The following is a 24741-nucleotide window of genomic DNA, read 5'->3' on the forward strand; positions in this document are numbered from 1 at the left end:
GGTTGGCAGGAAAATCTTTAAAAAGTGATTTGAGTGCCACCTAAAGGCTCAAAAACCAGAAGAAAAATAAAATGAACAATTTTTTAAATTAAAACCTCATGATTTCTAACCCAGTAGCATGTTTTTGGGGCCTGACTCATAATTTTTGAACAATGGGGATTGGCAGTACTGAATTACAACTAGCCAATATGGACATGACCAAACCCGCTTTGAGCCTAGACAAAGCTGACAGCTGTTTTTGAGTACGGCTCTAACACAGTTTTTCCCCATCCACAATAGCTGGCCAAACTGTGTTAGAATATGAGTCAGCAGCAGCCATATTTGAACCTTGTTTTAACATGTAACAATCAATCAATTTGCAAGTTCCTAGAGGGTAATAAGTAATAGCCAACATGCATGTGTCACAAACAAATTATGCCAAAGAAACCTAATTTCTTCCTTGAACAGGTTCACTGGCCTAGTGGATATGGGGAAAGCAGTTGATATGATATATCTTGATTTTCGTAAAGCTTTTGACACAGTCCCACATGATATTTTCATAAGCAAACTAAGGAAATATGGTCTAGACAAAATTACTATAAGGTGGGTGCATAAATGTTGAAAGATCGTACTCAAAAGAGCTCTTATCAGTTGTTCACTGTAAGACTGGAAAGTCGTATCTAGTGGGGAGCCGCAGGGGTCTGTTCTAGTTCCGGTACTTTTCAGCATTTTCATTGATGACATGGATAATGGAGTGGGGAGTATGCTTATACTGAACTGGAAGCAACATAAAATCTGTCTACTGGCAAAAATCAAAATCTGTAATGCTGTTGTTCTCACAGCTCTATGGGTGCAAAACATGGACCCTATTATGAATGGCACATTTAAAAGCTTGACAGTTTCCATTTGCGACCCCTACAACAGTTGCTGGGCATCAAATGGCAGGACTGGGTTTACAATACGGAAGTTCGGTCAGCATCGAGAATCATTTGATCTGCACCCAGTTGAGATGGGCTGGCCATGTAATTCGTATGCCTGAGACCCGTTTATCAAAACAAGTCTTATATTCTGAATTAAGCTCCGGCAATCGTAAGCGTGGAGGACAGATGAAATGCTTCAAAGGCACTATGAATCAAAATCTGCTCAAAACTAACATTTCTGACCTTTGAGCAGCTGGTGAGTGATCATATTGCATGGCCCTGCGCTATACGGGAATCATGAGAAGAATCATTTTGAGCAGCTGGAGGCACAGCGCCAGGCACAGAAACAATGTGCAGCTCTATCAACACAGCTAGGCAAATGTCTCTGTGGCTAGTGCAGTAAAAGTTGTTCTCCCCAGATTGATCTGTATATGCCCATTTGTACAAACCGTGATTGTCAACATCGTCCTTGAAATCAAGGTGACTAGCATCAGCAGCATCAACATGCTTATAAAATTTATAATGACACCCAGCTGGGAGGGGTTGCTAGCACTTTGGGAGGGCATAAAAAATGACCTTGACAAATTGGAAATTTGGTCTGAAATCAACAAGATGAAATTCAATAGACACAAGTGCAAAGTACTTTACTTAGGAAGAAAAAGTACAAAATGGGGACTAACTAACTAGGGACTAGTATTGTGAAAAAAGCTCTGGGGTTTATAGTGGATCACAAATTCCATATGAGCCAACAGTGTGATGTCGTTGCTGAAAAGGCTAATATAATTCTGGAGAGTATTAACAGGAGTGTCGTATGTAACACAAGAGAGGTAATTGTCCTGCTCTGCAAAGTACTGGTAAGGCCTCTGCTGGAATACTGTGTCCAATTCTGGGGTGTTACTCTTTAGGAAAAGTATGGATAAATTGGAGAGAATCCAGAGGTGAGCAACAAAATAATAGTTTTCAAATATGTTAAGGGCCGTTATAAAGAGGACTGTGATCAATTGTTCTCCATGTCCACTGAAGGTAAAACAGGAATTAATGGGCTTAATGTGCAGCAAGGGAGATTTAGGGTAATATTAGGAAAAATGTTCCAACTATAATGATAGTTAAGTACTGAAATAATCTTCCAAAGGACACTGTGGAATCCCCATTATTGGAGGTTTTTAAGAACAGGTTAGACAAATACCTCTCAGGGATTGTCTAGGTATACTTGAGCCTGCCTCAGTGCAGAGGGTTGGATTAGATGACCTCTCAAGGTCCCTTCCAGCTCTACTTTTTGATGATTCTGTGTTTTTGTAAAAACCAGTTCACTACTCTGTGAATACAGGTTGTTAGGTTTTGAGAATCTTCTCTTGGTTCAAGTCCTAATCGAGACATTCCTCACATAGGTGCCCAATTTGTCATTTGAAGTGTGAGTCTTGTACCTCTTATATTGAATCAATGTTTTGGTATACGTACCTGCTAATGTAGTATGTATGCCAAGTATACTCATTACTGAAACAGCTCCTTCTGCTTGCAGGCTTGTGGTCAAGTGCTTTGTTAGTGTTCAGAAAATACTTTAGGGTCTTGCCCTCTAGTGGATGGAGGCCTGCAGAAAAGATACAAGTACACTGGAGATGTGATCCTCATTCATGCAAAATAATTCCTTCTGTTAAAGGGAGTGTAGTTTTTGTGATTCGAGTATGGACTCAGAGTAAAAATTTATGGATTGTGTTCTTGGCACTGCTGCTGACTCATTGTCTGATGTTGAACAGGTGATGTAATGTCTCTGTGTCTTGTTTTCCCATCTGTGAAATGAGAATAATTATACATAAATGCCCCATAGCAGTACTGTGAAGCTAAATTACTTAATATTTTGGTGACTTTTGGATGAAGAGTGCTATATTGGTGTAAAGAACAATTATGAAAACTGTCACATTCTGTATCTATTTGTACCATATCATCAGGGATGTGAGAGTTACATGCGTGGCCTCAAAATTTGCCAGTTGGGATAGCTTGTGCAAAACCTTCCTCCTCACCGCAGAAATCCTTTTTTTGTGACAACTTTGCTGATTCTGGGCAGTTTGTGTTTGTCTGCCTCTCCTTCTTTACAAGGAATTCTAGCTGTGTTCAGTGAACATGCTCTATAGCCATGAGAAGGAGCATGTTAACTAGCTAGACTTCTCACGAGGATACTCAGCCTTCAGGAAGCAAATGATCAGCTGTCAACATTCCCCCCACTACCCAGCCCTTCTGAACATGCCTTGACTGGCTTGTTCCCTTCCCTTTAGTTTCTCCACACTCCTTCTGGCAGCCGGAAAGATGGGATCAGAGGCCCGCATCCACCAGAAGGTGATTAGAGCCCCTTCTTCCTCTTTCCCCACTCTCTCACTCCCCAGTCCCCAATTTTTATGGCACACCAATATTGAATCCTGAATGGAAATAGGAAAAAGCCTAAAATACATGGGAAAACAATCACTCGGGTTTTAAAATTATAGTATACATTAAATATAATACACTTGTTTAAAAAGATCTACTTTCCTAAATGGCCTTTCTGTGCATCTTGTGCTGCCATAGAATATCCAGCCTCTAGTTTGCTGCAGAATTCATTACTGGAGTACTGCTGAAACTAGAGATCCTTTGTGCAGAATATAGCATGCCCTTCAGTACTCAGTTCTGTAAAAATAATAGTGGTCAAATAGATGTGGTTAAATAGATAGAACTGAAGAACAGATATGTTCTGGAAGACGGATTATTTTATTGGAGAGAACATATTGTAGAGTATCATATTATTCATGGGGGCTTACTTTCTGTGATGAATGCAAATGTTCTTTGTATTAAGGCAAAGAAAAGTACCATTTTTTATCTCATGGCACAAGCATGCTGCAGCTAGACACAGCAGGGTCTGTTCATTCATTCAAATGGGCCTAAAGGAGTTAGGAACCCAAATCCCATTGAGGTAGTTGAGTATCTAACTCTTTTAGACTCCTTTGAAAATTCCACCCTCAGTGGAGTAGGTCCTATTCAACCAATGACTGTCTAATCTATATGTCTTCTATCTAGATTCTTGTAGTGCGCCCCAAACCATGATACTTCTGATTTGGTGTTTGACTTGGGTCAGCACTATTGTTATTGATTGTGGGGCACAATCACTGCAAAGGAGCGTAACAAATTCAGTGGATAAGTGGTTGGTGGAGAAAGAAATGTACCATGTTTGGGTTTGGTGCAGGTATAGCTAGTCCCCAAGAAACCGGGGAGCAGGTAGATGGTTGCAGCAGCAGTAGTTAGTACAGGTATAGGGGTGAACAATAGGTAATGTGCCTGTGAGGGAAAAGAATACACTGGCTGTGGAAAAGAAAGGGAGGCTGCAAGCTTCACGGAGGGAGAGGTAGCTGCCTGGGAGAAGGTGAGAGTGTGGAGGAGAGCTGGAGAAGTGGTCAGAGGAAAGCTGAGAACTATGGAATGAATAAAAGAAATAGGCGCCTTTTGTATCTCCAACTACCAGCTTGCTCCCCAGTTTTCAGAACCCCACTGTTCACTTCCTCCACAACCCGTACAAATACACACAGAGACAGGTGTCCTGGTTTTACATTTCAGACTTCAGGGTCATGATATGTAAAGGGCACACCTCTTAAATAAAGAACAGATAAACTTCTTAAAGAGACACATTGGCTGTATCCCTAAAGTTCCAACGTGCTGTTAATGCTGTCTGAGATGATGCCCACTGTAACCTGCCTGTAATAAAGCAACCGTTCCTGCAAAAAGGTGGGCAGCAAAAATCCACATGTGAAAAAAATCTTTTTTTAACTTCACAAAAGGTCAACTTGGATCTGTCAGGGAGAGGTAAGGAAAACAGATTTTTTTTTAATGTAAGCAAATCAATCTTGGCAGCCTGCCAACACAATCCAAAACTGTGAGGTAACATGTTTAACACCCTACTAGGTTGAGGTGTAAACAGCAGGTACTACATGCATGACAAAGCATCATCTACTTTTGTGACAGTGCCTCATAAATACTGTGGAAAGAATGCCTCTCCATGCCAGTATTTGTCGCACATAAATATTTGTAATAGTTGCTATGGCAGTTGAGAAAGGAAAGATTAAAATCAGGAAATGGTGAAAGCTGTCTGAAGACAAAGAAGTGTTTCCAGAGAGACTACAGAAAGCTCAAACCTTAGATGCCTTGTTCCCGGTAGTATCTGTATCTGTCTTTGATAAAACTATATTCCCCCAAATGTGCCTTTATTAATTCAAGATGAAATCATTTCTTAATGTCTGAGTTATGGGGCCTGATATTAAGAGGAGGCCTCCGATAATTGTGGGTGCCATTTGTAGCACTTCAACATCTACCTGATTATAGCTGAAATTTGGATGAGGGGCCTAATTGACAAGGATTAACTAATAATGTTGGGAATTTAAGGGAAAGCGTTGAGGTGGCCGAGACCTAGGTTCTGAGTCTGACTTTGTGTACTGCAGTATAAATCAGGAAGCACTCCATGAAAGTCAGTGGAGTTCCACTAGTGTAAATGTCTGAAAATGAGATGAGAATCAGGCCCTCAGTCTTTAAGGACTTGGCCCATTGCTTTCCTGAGGGCAGCTGCTTTATGGACGAGGTTGCTGCCAAACCCCACATACAGTTTTATGGGGGGCAACGCCCACCTCAAGTGATGAATAATCTGAGATGCAGGGTGTGGACCGATTTCCCACTGCATTGAAAACTACTCCTTTCCAGACACTAATATTTAATATACAGGATAGTTCTCACTTTCCAAATTATAACTCTGGCAGTTCTATACAAGAGTTACCTTTGGAGTTTCAGCTGTCTTGTATTTTTTCCTACTGCTAAGCATAAGTATTTCTCATTTGCTGTTTCTGTGCTACAGTAAATGATTCTTTTCTAATAGCACCTTTATGTTAAAAATGATTATAGTAGAATTGCTAATATTATATAGCCACAGTTACAATGCTCTGAGTATTATATGGAGGTGCCCATTAGTGCAGTTATAGTTAAGGGCTTGTCACAATTTCCATTATATAGTAAACCATTATTTTCAGAAATTTAGAACAAGGCTATAAAAAATAACTCGAGGCTGAGGCTTTGCACAGAAAGTCTCAGCCCATGAGAAAATTATTGTCACAAATGTTGAGGGCAGTCAGTCTGCTCAGCCTATTTTTAAGTTATGAGACTGAAAAATTAAGTATAGTAGTTCCAGGGTTTAAAACATTTATTTTCACACTCCGAAGGCCAAATTACTCTTGGAAGGAGCTGCCACTCATGTCAGTAGAAATCCAATGGGCCAGATGCTGAGCCCTGCCTAAATCTTCTTTGTGCTGCTTCAGTGATGCAAAAGGAGCTCAAAGCTGTCTCGCACAGGTAGCTGAGAATTCCTCCAGCAGAGGGGAAATCTCAGTTGGTTTAAAGCCACCTTTATACTACCTTCTCTCTGCCCATTCGAGCATAGGTAACAGGGTAGGGATGGGATGAAGAACTGCAATCTGGCTAATTCTCAGCCACTGGAATTATCCAAATAGAGCCACTCCAGCTTGCATAGCCTTTATACTGCTCTAAATTATAGTGCAGGTTATTTTGTTCTCCAGCAGTGTCAAGATCTTAGGAATGGAAAGCTGGTTTATCGCCATTTCCTTCTCCACCACTGAGTTGCACTGAGCATCTAGCCCCATCTGCACATCCAAAGTGAAATTTTGCTTCCAGAGTACAGAATTTTCTTTATTTCTTTAAATTTAATGTTTTAAGCAGTTAGACGAGAATGCATATTGGGAGTATTTGAGTGTCTTTCTTAGTTCCTGAAAATATTAAATATTATATTTTAAATATAGCATCTAACTACAGATCAAAGGTTACATTTCAAATGCTCGTGCAAACTTGAGCTTGCAATATTTGTATGGACACCTATTGTACTGCAAAATCCCATATTTTTTAACACAAATCAGGGAATGGCAAATGGGTATTTTTCCATTCAGTTACGCAAATTGTAAGAGCATTTTCCTGTTTTCACCCACAAATCCTGTATAGGTAGGTGCAACCCATTTTAAAAATTATTCCTATGAGTTTTCCAAAGATTTTCTAATATGTATTAACTTTGAACTCATACCCTCGTACTACAGCTGTTGCTTCTCCATCATCATTTATTATTTATTTATTATACTATTGATTATTGGTTTCAGAGTAGCAGCCGTGTTAGTCTGCTTTCACAAAAAGAAAAGGAGTACTTGTGGCACCTTAGAGACTAACCAATTTATTTGAGCATAAGCTTTCATGAGCTACAGCTCACGTCACCAGATACAAAGCTTATGCTCAAATACATTTCTAAGTCTCTAAGGTGCCACAAGTACTCCTTTACTATTGATTATTATAATTATTATTACTACCCCCTAAATGTGCTAGGCAAGAAAGAAATGAGACACACACATTCTGCTTCTAGGTTCTTGCAGTCTAATTATAGATGTGACAGAATAAGTAAGACCAGCAAACACTGGATAGAAGAGAATTACTGATATTGATACACTGAATTATGATATATGCTAGGATGTGTCAAATCAATTTGTGGATTGAATACTATAAATGAGCCATTAATGTAATGATTCCAAAATAGATGTTAAAATCTTTTGGCGGAATGCTCTGCATTTCAGAGTTTCTTAGATACCCACAGTTATTCCACAGTAGACATGACTTTAGGGAGTTTGTACTGCAAATTTCTGCGTGGCTCGAAAGCTTGTCTCTATTACCAACAGAAGTTGGTCCAATAAAAGATATTATCTCACCCACCTTGTCTCTAATATTCGGGATTGACATGGCTACAACTGCGCTGCATACATCTTCTCTCCCAGAAAGTCAACACAGAATATCTCCTTATAAACCATGTGATAGTTTAATTGTTTGAAGTCATATTTTTGCTGTAATAGGGCAAGAAAAGTTGCTTATTCTCAGTTTTCAGACCCTTTTTTGCCTTCATCTCTGCCTAAAAAGAAGTATTTGTAAAATTTGAAGTTGTGCTGCTGCTATTCTCTAAAAAGAATGGTCATTCTTTGTTCTCCATCTTAAAATAAAATAAAATAAAATAAATAATGGCCAAGAAATGAATGTGTCCAAATCTGGCAGATCTAGTTTTGGCAAAACTTTGTTTGATATCATGTCTGAGTGAGACTGTAAAATATGTCCCTGTGTTTTAAAAATCAGTATCTTGGTTTATAAATCATATAGGTATCATCATGTCAGGAGGTGTTTGCAATCATGTTGGTATCAGTTCCACTGATGATATATTGGCTCTTAAAGGGCTAATCTGATATCAAATAAAAATCCCTTTCATGTGAATTAGTACTGTTTTGGCTTTGAAACTGATTGGTATAGTATATACCACTATATACAATATATAGTATATACCAGTATATACAATAATGCCACTTAATTGTCATCATAATTGTTCCAAAAAAGCAACTACAATATCAGAGGAGTGTGTCATATCTTTTAATAATAGTAATAATATCAAGCATTAGAAAGTGCTTCAACCTGCATATCTAATCTGTGACAGTTAATACTTTAATTTCAAAATAAACATGAAATGCAAAAAATGATATCAATAGGGAGGCAATGTATATAATGTTTAGACCTGGTGACTGATAATTCCACTCTCTTCACTGGCACTGGGCAAATTGTATGACCTGCAACTCTGACTTTGTCCCTCAGTAAAATGATACCTACTTCAAAAGGGGGCTTTTGCATATGTTTGTAAAGCATTTTGAGTTCCTCCAATGAAAATTGCCATGTGAATGCAAAGACTTTTTATTACAGTTAATTAATTTATTTTCCAGAAATATAAAATCAAGGCTACTTCAGCATCCTTCTTTGTACCTAGAAGTTTCTCAGGTCCCGAAAGACTCATTTTTCATTCCATTTGTGCTACAGCACTGAGAAATAACCTTACCATTGTGGGCTTAAATCAGACCCTGTACAGTAATTTAACACAGTTCTGTATTATTTAATAGATGATTTCATTGTTTTCGAGTGTCTACCATGCCACATTTCAATAAGGGTTAGTTTTGCCATAAAATGTGGTCAAGTAATCTAAACTGTTTGTGTAAACCATCAAGAAAATAGCTGCATTTAAGGGTTTTGATTCATTTGAACTTTGCGGATTTGGACAAAACTGGTTGCTGTTTGTGGAGGTGATAATAGCCTATTTAAAAATATTGTTTCAGAGTTTAAATTCAAGTCACAAATCAGCACTTACACTGTTGAGTGAACTGCTACAACTGATAAAACTTAGAAGACTTGATTTTATTTTACACACAAAAAATATTTCACTTTTCATTTTTTTAATGGAGAAAAAAGCATGTAACTTGTGTAGGTGTTCAAGTGTATCAATGCTCTGTTTTAATTAAGATAAAGCATTTTGTTTGCATATGTAAAGCAAATGTAATAAAAAGGAAGCTCAGTGCCACCAAAGCTGAAAACAAGGGACTTTGGAAAATATATGCTGCTATATAACTGGCTTAGAATTTCCTTCATTTTGCAAAGCCACGAGCCACATGCATCAGCTCACCGCAAAGTCATTAGGTCTTTTTAAGCTCAGATGAAAAACATTAACAAATACCACAAAAGGCTTTAGTATGGCTCCTTTGTTCATTCACATATGGCAGTTTATAACTCCTGCGCCACTTGGGTCGTGTGTTTGTTTAAGCTGCCTCCATCAGGCCAGCCCTGAAAGAACAAAAGACATCTTGAGCGATCCTAAGCAGGAAATGGGCTAATCTAAACACGGTTTGTGACACTATAAGTAGAATAGAAGAGGGAGGGATTGATTAGTCATTAATGTCCAATTGACTCCATATGGATGTTGCAATAATAAGGCCTTCTTCAACGCAGTAGCAGAGTTATTGAATTAGAGGTTTGTGTTTCCTCAGAGCTGACCTTAGGGAATTCCCTTTTGGTTCTTCTTGTTGATGTTTAAAGAGAATGGAGTCTCTAATAGGGAAAATAGAAGCATTATCTGCAGTAACACTTGCTAAGAATATCATAACTGAGTGTTGCATTAATGTGAGATGTAGCCTCTGCTACAGTAGATTTTTAATTCTTAGCATTTATTTAGCATGTTTAAATGTCTTCGGAGGTGAAATATTTTAGATCCCATTAAAATGTTACAATTAATTTAATAAATCAGACATACTTTCCTCAGGTTCTTTTCCCTTCCAGGCTACAAGTACTGTTCATGAGAAATGTTGGACCTTAGAATCCCAGCTGAATAATATTTGTTTAGTGTTTGGAGTGAAGGCAGCCTGGAGACCAGACACTGCCATGCAGGATACCTGTGCCTCAGAGTGGCTACAGACTTCACACCCCTTGGGCTAGTGATTTCTCTGTTCCGTTGTTAGCATTGCAGAGTGTCTCACACCAGACAATTGATGGGAGTAGGATTTGACAGTGGCTCTTTAAGTGCCCGTATATTCTACGTTCCTTGCTGGTAATAAAGTGTCATCTATGTGTGGATGGGGATGTAAAGAAAATAAAGAGGTAAAAAGGCAGAGAAGGGATAAGAAATATGTCTATAAACCTAGGACCTAACTTGGATCAGTCCTTATATTCTGCTATCAAGCAGAAAATTTTGTCACATTTTGCAAAATCAGCTGTATGAATTTGTATCTAAACCTATTCGTTCAATGAAAAGGTATTTGTTGTATTTTTCAACTCTCTAAAGCTTTTGCCCATCCATTAATTTCAGATGTGTTTTTGTTTTTCATGCTTGTAAAAATATCAGACAAGCTGTACTGGAGGCTGCCATCCTCTGTCCTCAGAGGATGTGCAGAACAGAGAGTTGCAAAGTTATTTTTTTCACTCTAACCTATTTTATCCTTACCCATATTCTGGAGGGATCCATCTCTAAGAACAAGTGTATCATTCCAGTTTCAATGCCCATTCAGTCCTCAGCGTCTCTCCTGTAACCAGCAATAGCAATGCTAGTAGTTCATATTGGCATGAAGTATTTTATGATGTGGCCACCAGGGTCTCCTATTTGCCCAAATAAGAGGACAGGGCAGCACCTGGAGGCTATAAAGGATCAGAGAGATGTTGAAGTTGATAGGAGTTTTGTTATTATCTTCAAGAGAGCCATGCTTTCAGCCACAGAAGACTGTCCCTTCTCTAAAGAGCTTACAATCTAAAAGATAGGACAGACAAACAGATATAGGCAAACAACAAATAAGCAATATGTCAAAAGTTACAGTATAATTTCCCCAACATCCCACTCACATGACAATACTTTCCCCCACCCTCTCCTCTCTCCAGATTCTGACCAAACTTCTTCCCAGCTCTTATTCATAGAAAGCACCCTCCTTCTCCCCTATCTATCCTCCGAAAAAAACGCTTAGCCTCATCTGGTTGTAGAAGATTTTTTAAAGTGTAAGTGCTTGGCCGGATCAGGGCCACAGTATTTTAGCTTCCCCTTCATTTTGTACTGTCCTTTGACTATGTTTAGTCTTCATATGCTAATCCTGAATTTAACTTCTCCAGAGGAGTTAAACACTGTGCATCTACAAAAAGTGATCGCTGTCCTCTAATCTGCTTTTTGTTTTGTATTATCTCATCCATGGCTCAGCCCAACAGAAGCTGAAGAGCTGGAAAGCAAAACAGCCCTATACCCTCAGAAGCTGAAAGTGACACTTCTATAGCCCCAGCCTCTGCTGGGCTGAGGAGTAGATTTCCCTGCCAACTAAGCCAATAGGGCAGCCAAATTTTGTTTTTGTAAAAATTTTGAATCCCGACCAAACTCCTCATTCTGGAAGTCAGACTCCCATTCTGTGGCTGTATTATGAACAGTACATTAGTGAATGGCCCATTCGTCACCACAGACACACACTTGTTTTAACTTTCCCCCAGTTAGTAGTGTATTTGTACATATTATTTTGCAGAGGGATTTTATTAGATAATGATGAGCAAACTCTCCCTATGAATTAGAGCTAAAACCCCTACCACTTTACAGTCTTCCATATCCTTTGCTCTTCAAATTCCAGAATAGTCTCTCTTTTGTTTCTGGCTCACTCATTATTGTAACTATCAGCACAAAACAAGAACGTGGCTTGTAAAACCTGTTGAAATTCTGTATGTGGGTGAAAGAGCTTTTTTGATATTTGATTGACAGATTGAAGTTGTTTAGAGCTGACCTGCAGTTTGAAATATAGTTATTGTTATGGGTTTCAACCTGCAAGACCACATTTACATCTGCCTCTTTTATATCATTAAAGCCTTAGTTATAACCTCAGTGAACATTAAGAATTTTTGCTCTCCAGTTATACCTTTTGCAAACAGAAGCATTTTCTGTAATGTATAGTATATTGAACATACTCCTGCACTTGTGGGACGCTTAGGACAGACAGGTTGTGTGATTGGTAATTATTTTTAGAAGCTCATTTTGCACAGATTCTTTTGTGAGAGCCCTTGGGCCTAGCTGCACATATTCACTCAAAGATCAAGCAGAGAAAAGCTCAACTTTCTTCAGCTGCCTTTTCCAATCCTTCAGGTATGGACTTGCTCAAAGTAGATGCATCAAAAACTTTGTGTCCTTTTTGGGATGTTTGCAGTTTACTACTACTGTAATTAGAATCATTCCCTAAAAAAATAATTTAAAATAGATTACAAGGGTTGTAGTTTCATTTTCCTATTCCAAATTATAATCTCTCGAAATAAAGAATTCAGTCCTACAAATGTCTTATTGAAGTATAATGGACGTTTTCCTGCATTGGAACCAGAGGATCAGGCCAAAACTTTATTAGAAAGACCTAAAGACAAACTCATTGGCCAACTGTACATATTGGTGCAATCAAAAATGTATAGAGTTGTTTCCTAGCAATGGCAACTGTAGATAAACACAGTCGCTTGTAAATGGCATGGTGTGGCAGTTATGTAAATCCAGACATGATTTTCAAAATAAATTGTATTTTAAATACTAATTATTTTTTTTTAAAATAAGTTTTGAAATTTTTGTGGTGTTATTATCTTGGTTACTTCTGCAGGCACAAAAGCTGACCAGAACAAGGGAATTCAGTGTTTTACTTTTAGAGACTATATAATGCATTATACCTCTCCAAAGTAACTCTTTTCATTTGTATACAGTGCTCAGAGCTAAAGGTTGTTTTCCTGATTCCTCCTTTGGTGTTATATGAGCATGTTTTGCATGCAGTTGTGTTAGACTACAGTAGTTTCCTCCTTTATTTAATTATTGATCATTACACTGTAATTACAGACATCAGGAGCCAGATGCTCCCCTCTGCTTATGCTGTTGGAGTGGAGTGATATCACTGGAAATATGGCAGGGAGTGTGAAGTTGGGAAGCAGTGTCACCTGTCTCCTGAGAACAGGGAAACCTCACTTCAGAACTACTGCAAGGTAGCAGCAGGGAAGGAGCTTGTGAGGCAATCCAGGGATGGGCCAGTAGATCCACCACTATGTGGATCTACAGGCCTCAAATCTGATGATGCGGAAAGGCCCCGCGCACAATCATGGGCTATAGTGGCAGTGGAAGTGTTAAGCAGCCATCTGCATCATACCAGTAGGTTGAGAGAAGATTCCCCCCCCCCACCTTTCTTAGATATTCTTTGCCAAATCCATTTATTTGTATAATGGTGGTGGGATGTATGAGTGCAGCATTTGGCCCAAGGATAGATAGACCCTCCCTTTCTCCATGTCTGGTAAACAGAAATTCTTGGAAGGTTTGTGGCTACTCCCTCATGATTAAACCCTCCCATAAATTCCTGCCACTTGCAGTCTCTTCAGTCTGTGTCAGACTTAAGGGAAGCTGGCAGAAAGGTGGGAAGGAAGCTCATTGGCACTGATCCAGCTAAGTACTTGGGCATGTGAGTAGTTCCAAGGAGCATTTATGCGCTTTGTTAGGGATGTGCTTAAGCACTTTGCTGACTTGGGACTATAACAAGGAAGCAAGTTAATGAAGGTAGAAGGTGTAAAATCATTATATATGTCACAGTTCAGGGCAACTGTGCCTGTATTTACCCTCCATGGTTCACCAAGGGCACCCACTTTAAGGTTCCTAGATCCTCAGCAGTCCCCTTTCTTGGGTAGAGACCCATGTCTCTCTCCCTCCTGACTGGGATTTTTCCAGACTGCATAGTTCTCTGTCAACGATGTATATTCCCAGCATGCCAAACTGCCTAAAACTACACACACACACTAAAATGTTTATCAGAGGTGACCCTAAGCTCAGGTTCTGTTAGGTATTAATTCTTCAAAATCCCACAACTGGGCGTTCCAGGTGGTTACAAGTTCATAACTGTCTCAGATTCAAAACCAGAACAACCATGAATAGCTCAGGCCAGATCTACACTCAGAAGTTAAATCGGGGAGGTGGGGAGATGGACTAACTACGTCAACAAGAGATTTCCTCCCGTTGCTGTAGGCCTACACTGAAGCTCTACGGCTGCGCTACAGCATTTCAAGTGTAGACACACCCTTAGGCTTTCCTTTATATAGCTTGGATCTTTGATCATGGCCTTGTATAACAGGTGAGCAGCAGACAAAAAGTCCACTCTTAAGAGCAAAGCTTCAAAAGGCTAGGATTTTGCATAACCAGAGGGGGGGAAATTGCATTCTCTTTTTTTTTTAGTGCATCCATCTTTTCTCCTTTAAAAAAAAAAAGTCTCTCTCCCAGGAAATCCACTTCACACGTATTGTCCCAAAAGTCTAATCTTGTCCGACACATTGTTCACTATTGGCCTTCCATCACATCAGCATCCTACAGAGGTTACATAAAATCCTGGCCAACAATAATGCATGAACTTTGTGTTTAGTATGATGGACCCAAAGATACTTAAACTGAATTCAGTAAAGTTTTTCAAGGGCACTTCAGGAAATTGCCCTATCACAGTATTAATCAGCTGGGTAGAGCAATGTTTTTCCCTCTTTTCCTTTTCTATCAGTAGAACTGATTGAATAACTTGTTGCAAATTTTGACAATTTTGCACAGAATAAGGATTCATATTTTTTCATTGGTCAACTAGCTTCATAATGCTGCATTATCATTGCATAGTTGTTGCAAATTTTGATATTTTTAAAAATGGAATAATTTCCATATAATTATATATACATTTTTCAATTATTTGTATTAGTCCTACCTATTAGAACGAAGTCACTAAACCACGGTAACATAGGAAACCCCAGTTAAAAATATCCCAATTTTAAAATAAAGATATATTCTATTTGAGACGACGTGCAGGAAGAGTTTGATCCAGAGCCCATTTAAAGACAGGGAAAAGGCTCCTGTTGACTCCAGTTGCCTTTGGATTAAGTCCTAGAAGCATATCTTTATCTTCACCCACTCAGCAAAACCATTACTCCCTATTGCAAGAGAGAAAGAGAGCAGCAATAGTAACCATCTGTAAATGCTGAACACCTGTGACACAGTAGTTAACTCAGAATAATATTAAAATATTTTTGCATCTGACATTTGCCGCAAACCTGTCTTCTATGTGCACACATGTAAGTATATAAATTGCTGAATCAGTGTCAGTTGTAAAGTAATGGCATTGGGGGCATCATAAATTTCCACAGTGATCCTCAGGAGGAGACACTGTCGTATCTGAATGAGTGTTTTGCTTCCAGGGTAATGTATGTCTTCATCTGGCCCAGCAGTCAGCATATTGCCCTATGTTGATGGATATTGTCCGCTTGAAACTACACTACATTTCACTGCACAATAAACATGGCTGTCAACGCCATATAAAGTGAAATCAATTTATCCTGTATGGTCAGTGCCTTTTAAATGAAATTAATGTACTGTGGGCATGGTGGCAAAAAGGTAGTGTATTAGTTATGCATCCTCTGTTCTAAGACTTTTTTCATGTAAATGAATTGCCTACATGGAATTAAATTGTTGTGTATATAAAATATGATATTTTCCCAATAAATTAGCAAAATTAGGATTCTGCATAATTAAAAACTAGAAGCCAGTCATCGAAGACAATAGAACAATGATACTTTGCAGAAGCTAAATATCTGACCTTATATTTTTGGTTAATATAAATTACCTTCACGCTGCTACAGAAAAATAATGAGGCACATTATTGTGCTAATTTATTGTCATGTTTTGACACAACCACCTTTTTGTTTTTATCAAAGCACTGGAGTGTAGGGTGTTGAAGCCTAAAATAAAATTGTCACTTTTCTCCTGTGCAGCCTTTTCCGCTTCTCTGTTCACAGCTATGTTCCGGCCTTAAAAGTGTATATTACAATTATGATTCCAAAAGTTCCAGGACAAGGACATGAGTTTACCAGCGTCACAGCTCAGCTATATCAGGCAGTTCCTACCATGTAATGTTCAGTTGTGTGCATTCTAATGTACAGTACAGCTAAGACTGCTTGTTGTCAAGAATACTGAGCTTGGGTACAGCCCAAGATCCATCTCAGGTTAGAGCATGCGCAGCTGAGTTGGAGCTGGGGAATGGCAGGCCATCAAGATTCACTGAAGAATTATTGTCAAGGGGAACCCAATATACTAGTCACACCAACCTGTTGCTCTGGTATTAGCATGCATACCCATTGACTGCAAACTACCGTATTACAGATGCGTGGTTTGATCCTGCATGATGCTGACCCATGTTCAGTTATCATTGAAAGAAATTTGAACTGAGGATGCTCAGCCCCCAGCAGAATCAGACCTATGTAATGTGCAACATGTACCCACAGATTAAGAATAGGCTATATAATTTATTATGAAATGTTAGGATATGTTCCACAAGAGTCATTGGGAAGTACTTGTGTGAGCAATTCTACATCACTGTTTGATCCTCACGTGTAACTTTTATACACTTGCACCCATGGAGCATACAAAATGTACACGCAGTATTAGAACCCAGAACTAGAACTTGGTCTAGACTTTGGTACCTTGACAGAAGTAAAATATAATTATCAATACAAACAACTTGTTGGCTTATACAGGTATTGTGGATCTTGTTAAGACTGCCTTTGGATGGTTACATTGGAATCATGAAATTAGGTCTATTTTATCTCCTCGTATAGATCTGGAAGCAAGGGTGGGGGAGAGGAAAAAATGAAGCTAAAATGAACAAGGCATAAGAATTTGTTTTGTAATCGAAATAATAATGCTTTGCATCCATCTTGTTTCTTCCTGCCTTGATATTACAGGAAGTAAAGCAATGAATGGCTCTGCAGCTAAACTACAGCAGTATTATTGTTGGCCAACAGGAGGTGCCACTGTGGCTGAAGCTCGAGTCTACAGGGATGCACGGGGCCGAGCCAGTAGTGAACCGCATATCAAGCGACCAATGAACGCTTTCATGGTTTGGGCAAAGGATGAACGCAGAAAAATTCTCCAAGCTTTTCCTGACATGCACAACTCCAATATCAGCAAAATCCTAGGTAAGTACAAGGAAATAAATATATTGTGACTGATGTAGATGTGGCAGCAAACTAGGACAAATGCAGGGATGGATGTTTAAGGAACAGACCACAATTTATTAAACTTAACAAAGGGCAGGGGCACTACCCATACTCTCACCAGCAATGGAAGTGGTTCCAATACAGGGGTTACACGGATACTCTGTAGAACTACCTTGGCCTACGACTCAGTATGTTCTTCTGAGTCTTACCACCTCCCTGCGTGAGTGGGACCGGGGATACTAAAAAGTGGGCTGGGGTTGGGGAGGCGGGGACACTTTGGCCCATGAAGGTTTTCTGCTATCCCCTGAGCACAAGGCCCATCAATAAAATCTCAGGTCTTTTACTTCTGGGAACCGTTCCTTTTAACCTCACTGGAAACCAGCCACAAATTGTGAAGAACTAACATCCTTTCCAAGGACTATCGTCAATTGTTAAATCCTATTACTATTTAACTTAACTGCGCCTCCAGGGTGCTGCGAGGAAGGCGAAAAACTTCCTAGGTGCCTACAGGAAGAAAACATTTCTTTCCTAACCCCAAAACACATGATTGGTCAGACTGCTATATCCACAAAACACACCTCCAAGGCTATCAGTACAGGGTAGAGGCGCCACTTGGCTCAGGCTAGGGTAGGGTGAGGGACCAATCAGCTACTTTCCTTCCCCTTTTAGCTAATGAATGGCAGAGACTCTGAAAGGGAGGGACAGCCCCCTCTGTGTATTCTCCCTCGTTCAACTGGGGCTGTCCCAATTGCCAGTTTACTGTAACAATGGCTCCTGGGTAAAGTGACCCATTGTATGATCACATCAGAAATAATTTGAACTCAAGAGTTCACGATTCATGCAAATGGAAACTGTACTTCTTATGGTAACATTAATAATTTTGGAAATACGTTTAATACAAATCCAAGATAAAAATTTATGTCAGAGAATTAAATGTCAGAAATGAATTATTGGTCAGCAAGTTTCATAACACTTGAAAGAGCATATATTCAATGCATATTTTCTTTGAAGGTAATGTTTTAAAGAAACATACATCAATGTTAGAAGAAAAAATAAAACGAAACACTTGCATTACACAATTAAAATATTACTTAATATTAACAATTCAGAAGTAATATTTAACGCGTATATACATGTGATATGGGCATACACCAATACATGAGTTTTGCCACTGTGCAAATAAATTGGCTGATTTTTTTAGACATTGTGAGTCAATGACTTCTCTGGAGAATTAGAAACATACGTGAGAATGAGTAGTGAAATGTTAAAACATATATTTGTTCTCTGAGTCTTTGAAGTGAAAGATGGATTCTAAATGTAACTCATAATAAATAACAGTAAAAATCAAGTTTCATCTGCAATCATTTTATTGTAAACTTTTGAGTTGAAATGCATTTTTAACAGAGCTGTTTCTCATGCATTTGTTATTTCTGTCAGAGGCAAAAAGACATTCTAGAAATAAATGTTACTCTGTCCTAAAACTTTTAGTATCTCACTTAGAAGTTCTTATATTTTTGTCTATCATTTTGAATAAGTTATATGAATAGCCTTTCAGTTTTGTATAAACCCTGCACTGTTTCAACGTTGGCAGCCATGGGGAATCTATATTATTTGTGTGCATTCTATGAAAAAAATTATTAGGAGTATAGTAACTGTATTCATTAAAATGTAAACTTTCAGCATAAATATATCAGAAGTGCCAGCAATCGTGTGTTTGTTAACCATAGCATTAACCTGTCATAAATAAGTCTATCTCCATATAATATCTTTGCAACTTTTCCAGGACAATGAGAAAAGAGTCTGAATTATTAGAACTGACACAGAACATTGCTGGCTATGGATAATATTTATAAAACTTTTCCATTTGTTGATGTATGAAAAATCTTGGTAAAAGAATAGCTTCCACCCACGTTTACCGCAGCTGTAATAGTTTTATCCAGCTGAAAGACACCAAAAAGTACTTTCTGCATTGCTTACCCAAAACAACCCCCCAAAACCTATCCTCTCTCCAAGAGTTTAGAACATTCTTTATAAACAATACAAGAGATCTGAATACTTTTTCCTCTTCCTGTATAAACTGGATTAGAATTTTTTACTACTTTTATTGGCGCAGCTTTCAATGAATGTTTACAAGAATTAAACTGGTGTATATAACTGCAAATATGCTTTCCTTTAAAAATATAACTTTCTAAGTGCAGTTCAATACATTAATTTAATCTGGCCAGAGGAAAATATGCATAATAGGATTTAAAATATTGTAGAGTGCCAATAGCATGCCAAGGTTATATCAAAGTGCAACTAAATTAAAGATGTCTTATTAGTAAGGGGTTATTTGTAATTTTGTGAATAAGTGAGCTTTTCATAAGTTTTCCTTGCTAAGTAGCAGAGCATTAATATCCATTATTAGAAATTTATAAGCTGTGTTCTCAAGAACTCTTGGAGAAGCATGCATACATGAGCAATGTGATAAGCTTTTAAGATCAACAAAATGACAGTAGACCCAGCCTGACTCTAGTAATGTGCATTTTAATAAATGACAGCTTTCAGAGTAGCGGCCGTGTTAGTCTGTATTCGCAAAAAGAAAAGGAGTACTTGTGGCACCTTAGAGACTAACCAATTTATTTGAGCATAAGCTTTCATGAGCTACAGCTCACTTCATCGGATGCACCATTTTAATAAATAGCTCACAGAATTATTCTCAGGTCAAAGGTCATTATTGTAAAGAATAATAGAAAAAAATTGTTATGGACACAACATCCATATTTTCAAATGCAACTATTGATTTTAAATTACTCAATTTTTAGGTGTCTGACTGGAAACAATTTAAAGGAGCTGGATTTTCAGAAAGCGGGTGACCCGCACTCTCTGGAAGTCATGCCCCTTTGAGGTACCTCAAATTGGGTGCCCAAAATAGCTAATCACTTTTGAAAATCTTGGCCACAGACAGGTTTTGTAAATGCTGGTGAACTTGTTAGACAGTATGGCAAAAAAAAAAAAAAAAAAAAAAAGTGTTTTGCCATGCCTAGAACTAGAACTCAGTCTGCATTACTTGAACATCATGTTTCTGCATATAGGCTCTCGCTGGAAATCCATGTCTAATCAAGAGAAACAACCTTACTATGAGGAACAGGCACGGCTAAGTAAAATCCATCTAGAGAAGTACCCTAACTACAAATACAAACCTCGACCAAAACGCACCTGTATTGTTGATGGCAAGAAACTGCGTATTGGAGAATATAAACAACTGATGAGGTCTCGAAGACAGGAGATGAGGCAGTTTTTTACTGTGGGGTAAGTATTATTATTGCTGTTGCTGTTTTTTACAGCGTAGTACGATGTTGTTTTTCAAACAAGTGGACAGTTCTCCTTACCTGACGGGTGTACGAGTTAAGGGTACAATCTGCAAAGTCTTGCTAACACACCTAGGATGTACTATTGAACATAGAATTACCAGCCACATACTGTAGTCTTTGATTAACTATGGGCCTGCTTCTAGAACTCTTTGAAAACAATTGGAGTCTGTTCAGAGCATTTTTAATTGGGCCATATGTGGGTGATTAGCAAGCCCTGCCCTCAGTAGTGATGGTTTCCAGGATCAGTCCCAGAATTAAGACAGGAACAACAGGAAAAAGTAGAAAAGGTGTGCTAGAGAAGACAAGGTTGAAGAAAATAAGAGATTTAGGGATGGGAGGAGTAGGGAGAAGATAGTACGATTCTGCAGAAGCTTGGGGGAATGATGCGCACATCTTGAAGGCACCTAATATTTTTTTGGTTATGTATTATTGTGGTATACAATATTCCTTGAAGAAATGTGTTGCGAGAAAGGACTTAAAGTCTAGGGATAGATCAGCCAGGTTTCCAGTTCAGAATGTATGGCACTAAAAAAAAAAAAAAAATCCCACTACAGTTTTAATCAAACTTTGTGATATAAATACAGTGGAAGGTATTTTGAACAGGATGCAGTGGTATGCCAATTGTCCAGATTCAGGATAGAAAGCCCACTGAAACAATTGCATCAGAACTGATTTATCTCTTCCATTCGCTTCTGAATTAATTTGTGATGCTCTGCGCCAGGGTGCGATATTTCTGGTAGTTTAAAAAGAGCCTAAAAGCTATCTCCCCTGCCAGCCCTTCCAAATTCACAATGTTCTGCTCATTTCTCTAATCATAATAATCTCCTTTTGTTGTGTGCTTTACTACCAGATAATTGACCTTGACATCAGTTATGTGTCCTGATTTTGGGGATGTAGAACTCCCTGTTGCAGTCAATTATTTCTTGGTACAGCCTGCAACAATGTTGACTTTTTGTTAAATCAGTCACTAGAAGTATTTTCGTATTTTGAAATATGAAGAGATAATATAACTTCTGAGTCTGTAATATGATGCTGTTAGCTTACTCTGCACTATTAGTTGTTTATTAATAAGCTGTTACAGAAATTGTACAGATACACATCTGAATTGATATAGCATATCACAAATTACATTCAGTTCAAAGGAGTGAAATTCTAATCCACCTCTTCCAAGGCAGATTAACAGTCAAATCATATCAATACAATAAATTTTCAAGGTCCAAAAGCAGCAATGTGGGTAAATTAAATAAAGGAACAATAGCATGACAGTGAGAGAAAAGACAACGGAAGAATCAATTGCTAATTCAAAGCATAATTAAGTTGCAACATTGTAGGGATCAGAGGAGCAGGTAAAATAAGGAGGTCAGGATTGAGAATTATTCTGTTCTTGTAGAAAAGTGAATGACACAATGGCTGTTTTTCAAAAACACTAAAAACTATTCCCCATGAACCCAATGACCCAAGTTAACTTTAATGTCTCCTTGTGATATATCACAAAGAATCATGAGAGGCAACATGGGAATTTAATCATTTTTCTAAATACATGAGTCCTGATTCTTCTAATTTACACTATGACCTCTTAACACCCCTCTGGCAGAATAAAGAGGCCTTAAAGTGAGTGTAAATTACATTTATATTGATATGATTTGAATGTAATTTACAACCACTTTAAGATCCCTTTACACAGCTAAAGATGTATAAAGGAACGTTAGTGTAAGAGGGAATCAGGCCCTTGGTTGGAAACATGAGAGAATATGAAAACGCATTACATGGATTAGTCAAAGGTGACAAAGGATTCATTTCTTTGTTCCATCTGTATTTACATTTGGGAGTTGAGGAGACCTAGAATGTGTGTGGTTCTTCTGAATTTGTTTTTACAGGGTTTCTTTTGTGGTTGTTTGACCTTCCACAGTTGTCGTCCCCCCTCCCCGCCCCAAAAACCCCCCACTGTTTTTTTTCCCAGAAAAACAAACAAATAAATAAACAAACCAAAACCCACTGAAAACACCAAGTGAGAAACTGGAGAAAATTTTTTTTGAAATGAAACACAAAACTCATACTATATGATTCACTTGGTAAGTATATTTATTTCTTAAATAGAAAAAGTTTATATATTGTTCAAAACAAATGCTTCCAATTAAAGTAAAATACTGCGCCACAACAATAGAGTCTCCAGTCAACTAACTAGTTAGGCTTACCCTACTTTCACCTACTTATTTGCTCTGTCAACATCCAGCCTATTATGATGTTTCAACTAAACAACTTTGTGGGCCAAAACCCCTCAAATATGCCACAGTTTGGCACCATTTTAATGTAACAAACAGTGCACAACCACGTTCACAAATGCAGATTTATATTCAAATTATAGCTCAATCTTCAGAGCAGAGTTTGTTGGGAAATAGTTTTGCCATCTTGCAAATATTTTCAAGACTTTGAAAATTTTTATCAACCCCAAGCAGGACAAAAAGTTTAAATCTCAAATTTTCGTGAACCAAAAAATCAAAGAAATGTTTGGTTTGGGTTCATTGAAATGTGTTGTTTTGATTGAGACCTTTTAGATTTTTAAATCTTTTTTCAGTTGAATTAGCTTAAATTTACAAACAAAAAGTCATATTGAACCAGAAAAACATTGTTTTTTGTTTAAAAATATCAAAATACTTCATTGCAACAACTGAGACTCTTTTTTTTTCAAAAACTTTTCAAGTCAGGAGATGCAGTGAAATACCCTGTTTCACAAATTGTTTCAGGTTAAACAAACTGGCATTTTTGGTGGAAAAAAGAGTTTTGTTGAAAAATTCCCAACTAGCTCTACTTCAGAATGAAATCAGAGCCTAATGTTTCTAAGAGCAAAAATCTTTCAAATGTATTTTCTGTTTACCTAAATCCTTCAAAATGGAATAGAACAGAAAAGACAAAAATAAAATGAGAAGACCCAAATGAAATCCTCAAACCCCACAGGGTTGTTTGATTTTTTTTTTCTGGGAGAAAAAACAAAACTCAGGTTTTATAATCCTAGTTTCTTCTAGTGAGGGGTTCTGATGTGTTTTCCTGAGTGTTGTTTTAGATCCAGTAAAGAGAGTTTTCAGTGGGCAAAGTGCTCCGAGTTTCCATGTTCAGTGGTGTATTTGTGGGCATTCATGTATTTGTAAAGTGCCTATTCCCTTTCCTCCAGTTACTCAAGTTTGGACATTTCCAGCATCTCACCAGGTTTCTGATGTGGTTGTAGTCCCCTGAAGTTCTATACATGAAAAAAAATGATGTCTGTTTGGATTTCTCAGTAAAGTTCTTGAGTTAGAAATTCTGTTCTTTTTAATTTATTTATTTAAACACATGGATTAAATTGCATATCATATGTTTAATCTGTTATAATATGTGCAAAAATATAGTCACAGTATGCAGAAATAAATAGAGGGTGTATGAAGATGGGAGGTAGAAAGACCTATTTAATTCATGGGAATTAAAACTTCATGGCATTTCATACAATCACATATTTGTGGTGTTTAGATGTTGGTGTTATTGTCGTCTGCTTCTGCTTTTCTCTATTCTGTTCAATTCTTCTACCACCATTAGCACCATAGTATCTGAAGGGTACTGAGCCCTGTCAACTCCCCCTGACTGAGCCTTTAGTTACTGGGGTAATGATTGTGTCATGTGTATGGGTGGCGTTTGCTCAGATTCCCTTCAAAAGCAAAATTGTCTCAATTTCTACTATGACAACAAACTTTTTGTTACTATGGCTTCTGAAATGTAGATCTGCATGCACTAGTTCTAAAAGCATATAGTACGTGGAATACTGTAGTAATCAAGAGTAAGACACACATCACTAATTTAAGTTAATGCTTCCTCAGAAACTGTTATGTGAAATAGCAGTATTTTGAACAAAAAACTAAACTGACTAATGGCCAGATTCTGCACCACTTACTTAGGCAAATTCCTGGGAAGTTCAATGAGAGATTTCTCCAGAGAGCGAGATTGTACCGTAGGGGTGATATTTATTATCTATGCAATAGACCAGCACAAGGTCTATGCATCATTTACATACAAATTAAGCAGTATTATAAAGACTTAAGTGGGACTTAAGTAGTGTCTATACC

General features: G+C 38.0%; 1 protein-coding gene across 1 annotated transcript in view; it reads left to right on the forward strand.

Annotated features, from left to right (window-relative positions):
- SOX6 (SRY-box transcription factor 6) overlaps nt 1-24741 on the forward strand; it is a 294444-nt gene that overhangs the window by 264200 nt on the left and 5503 nt on the right. Inside the window, exons 15-16 of the mRNA XM_084631143.1 lie at nt 17043-17276; nt 20372-20588. Of these exons, the coding sequence (XP_084487269.1) occupies nt 17043-17276; nt 20372-20588 (451 nt within the window). The remainder of the gene's footprint in view (nt 1-17042; nt 17277-20371; nt 20589-24741) is intronic.

This window comes from Lepidochelys olivacea, assembly GCF_965140295.1.
Source record: "Lepidochelys olivacea isolate rLepOli2 genome assembly, chromosome: 6".
NCBI lineage: Eukaryota > Metazoa > Chordata > Testudines > Cheloniidae > Lepidochelys > Lepidochelys olivacea.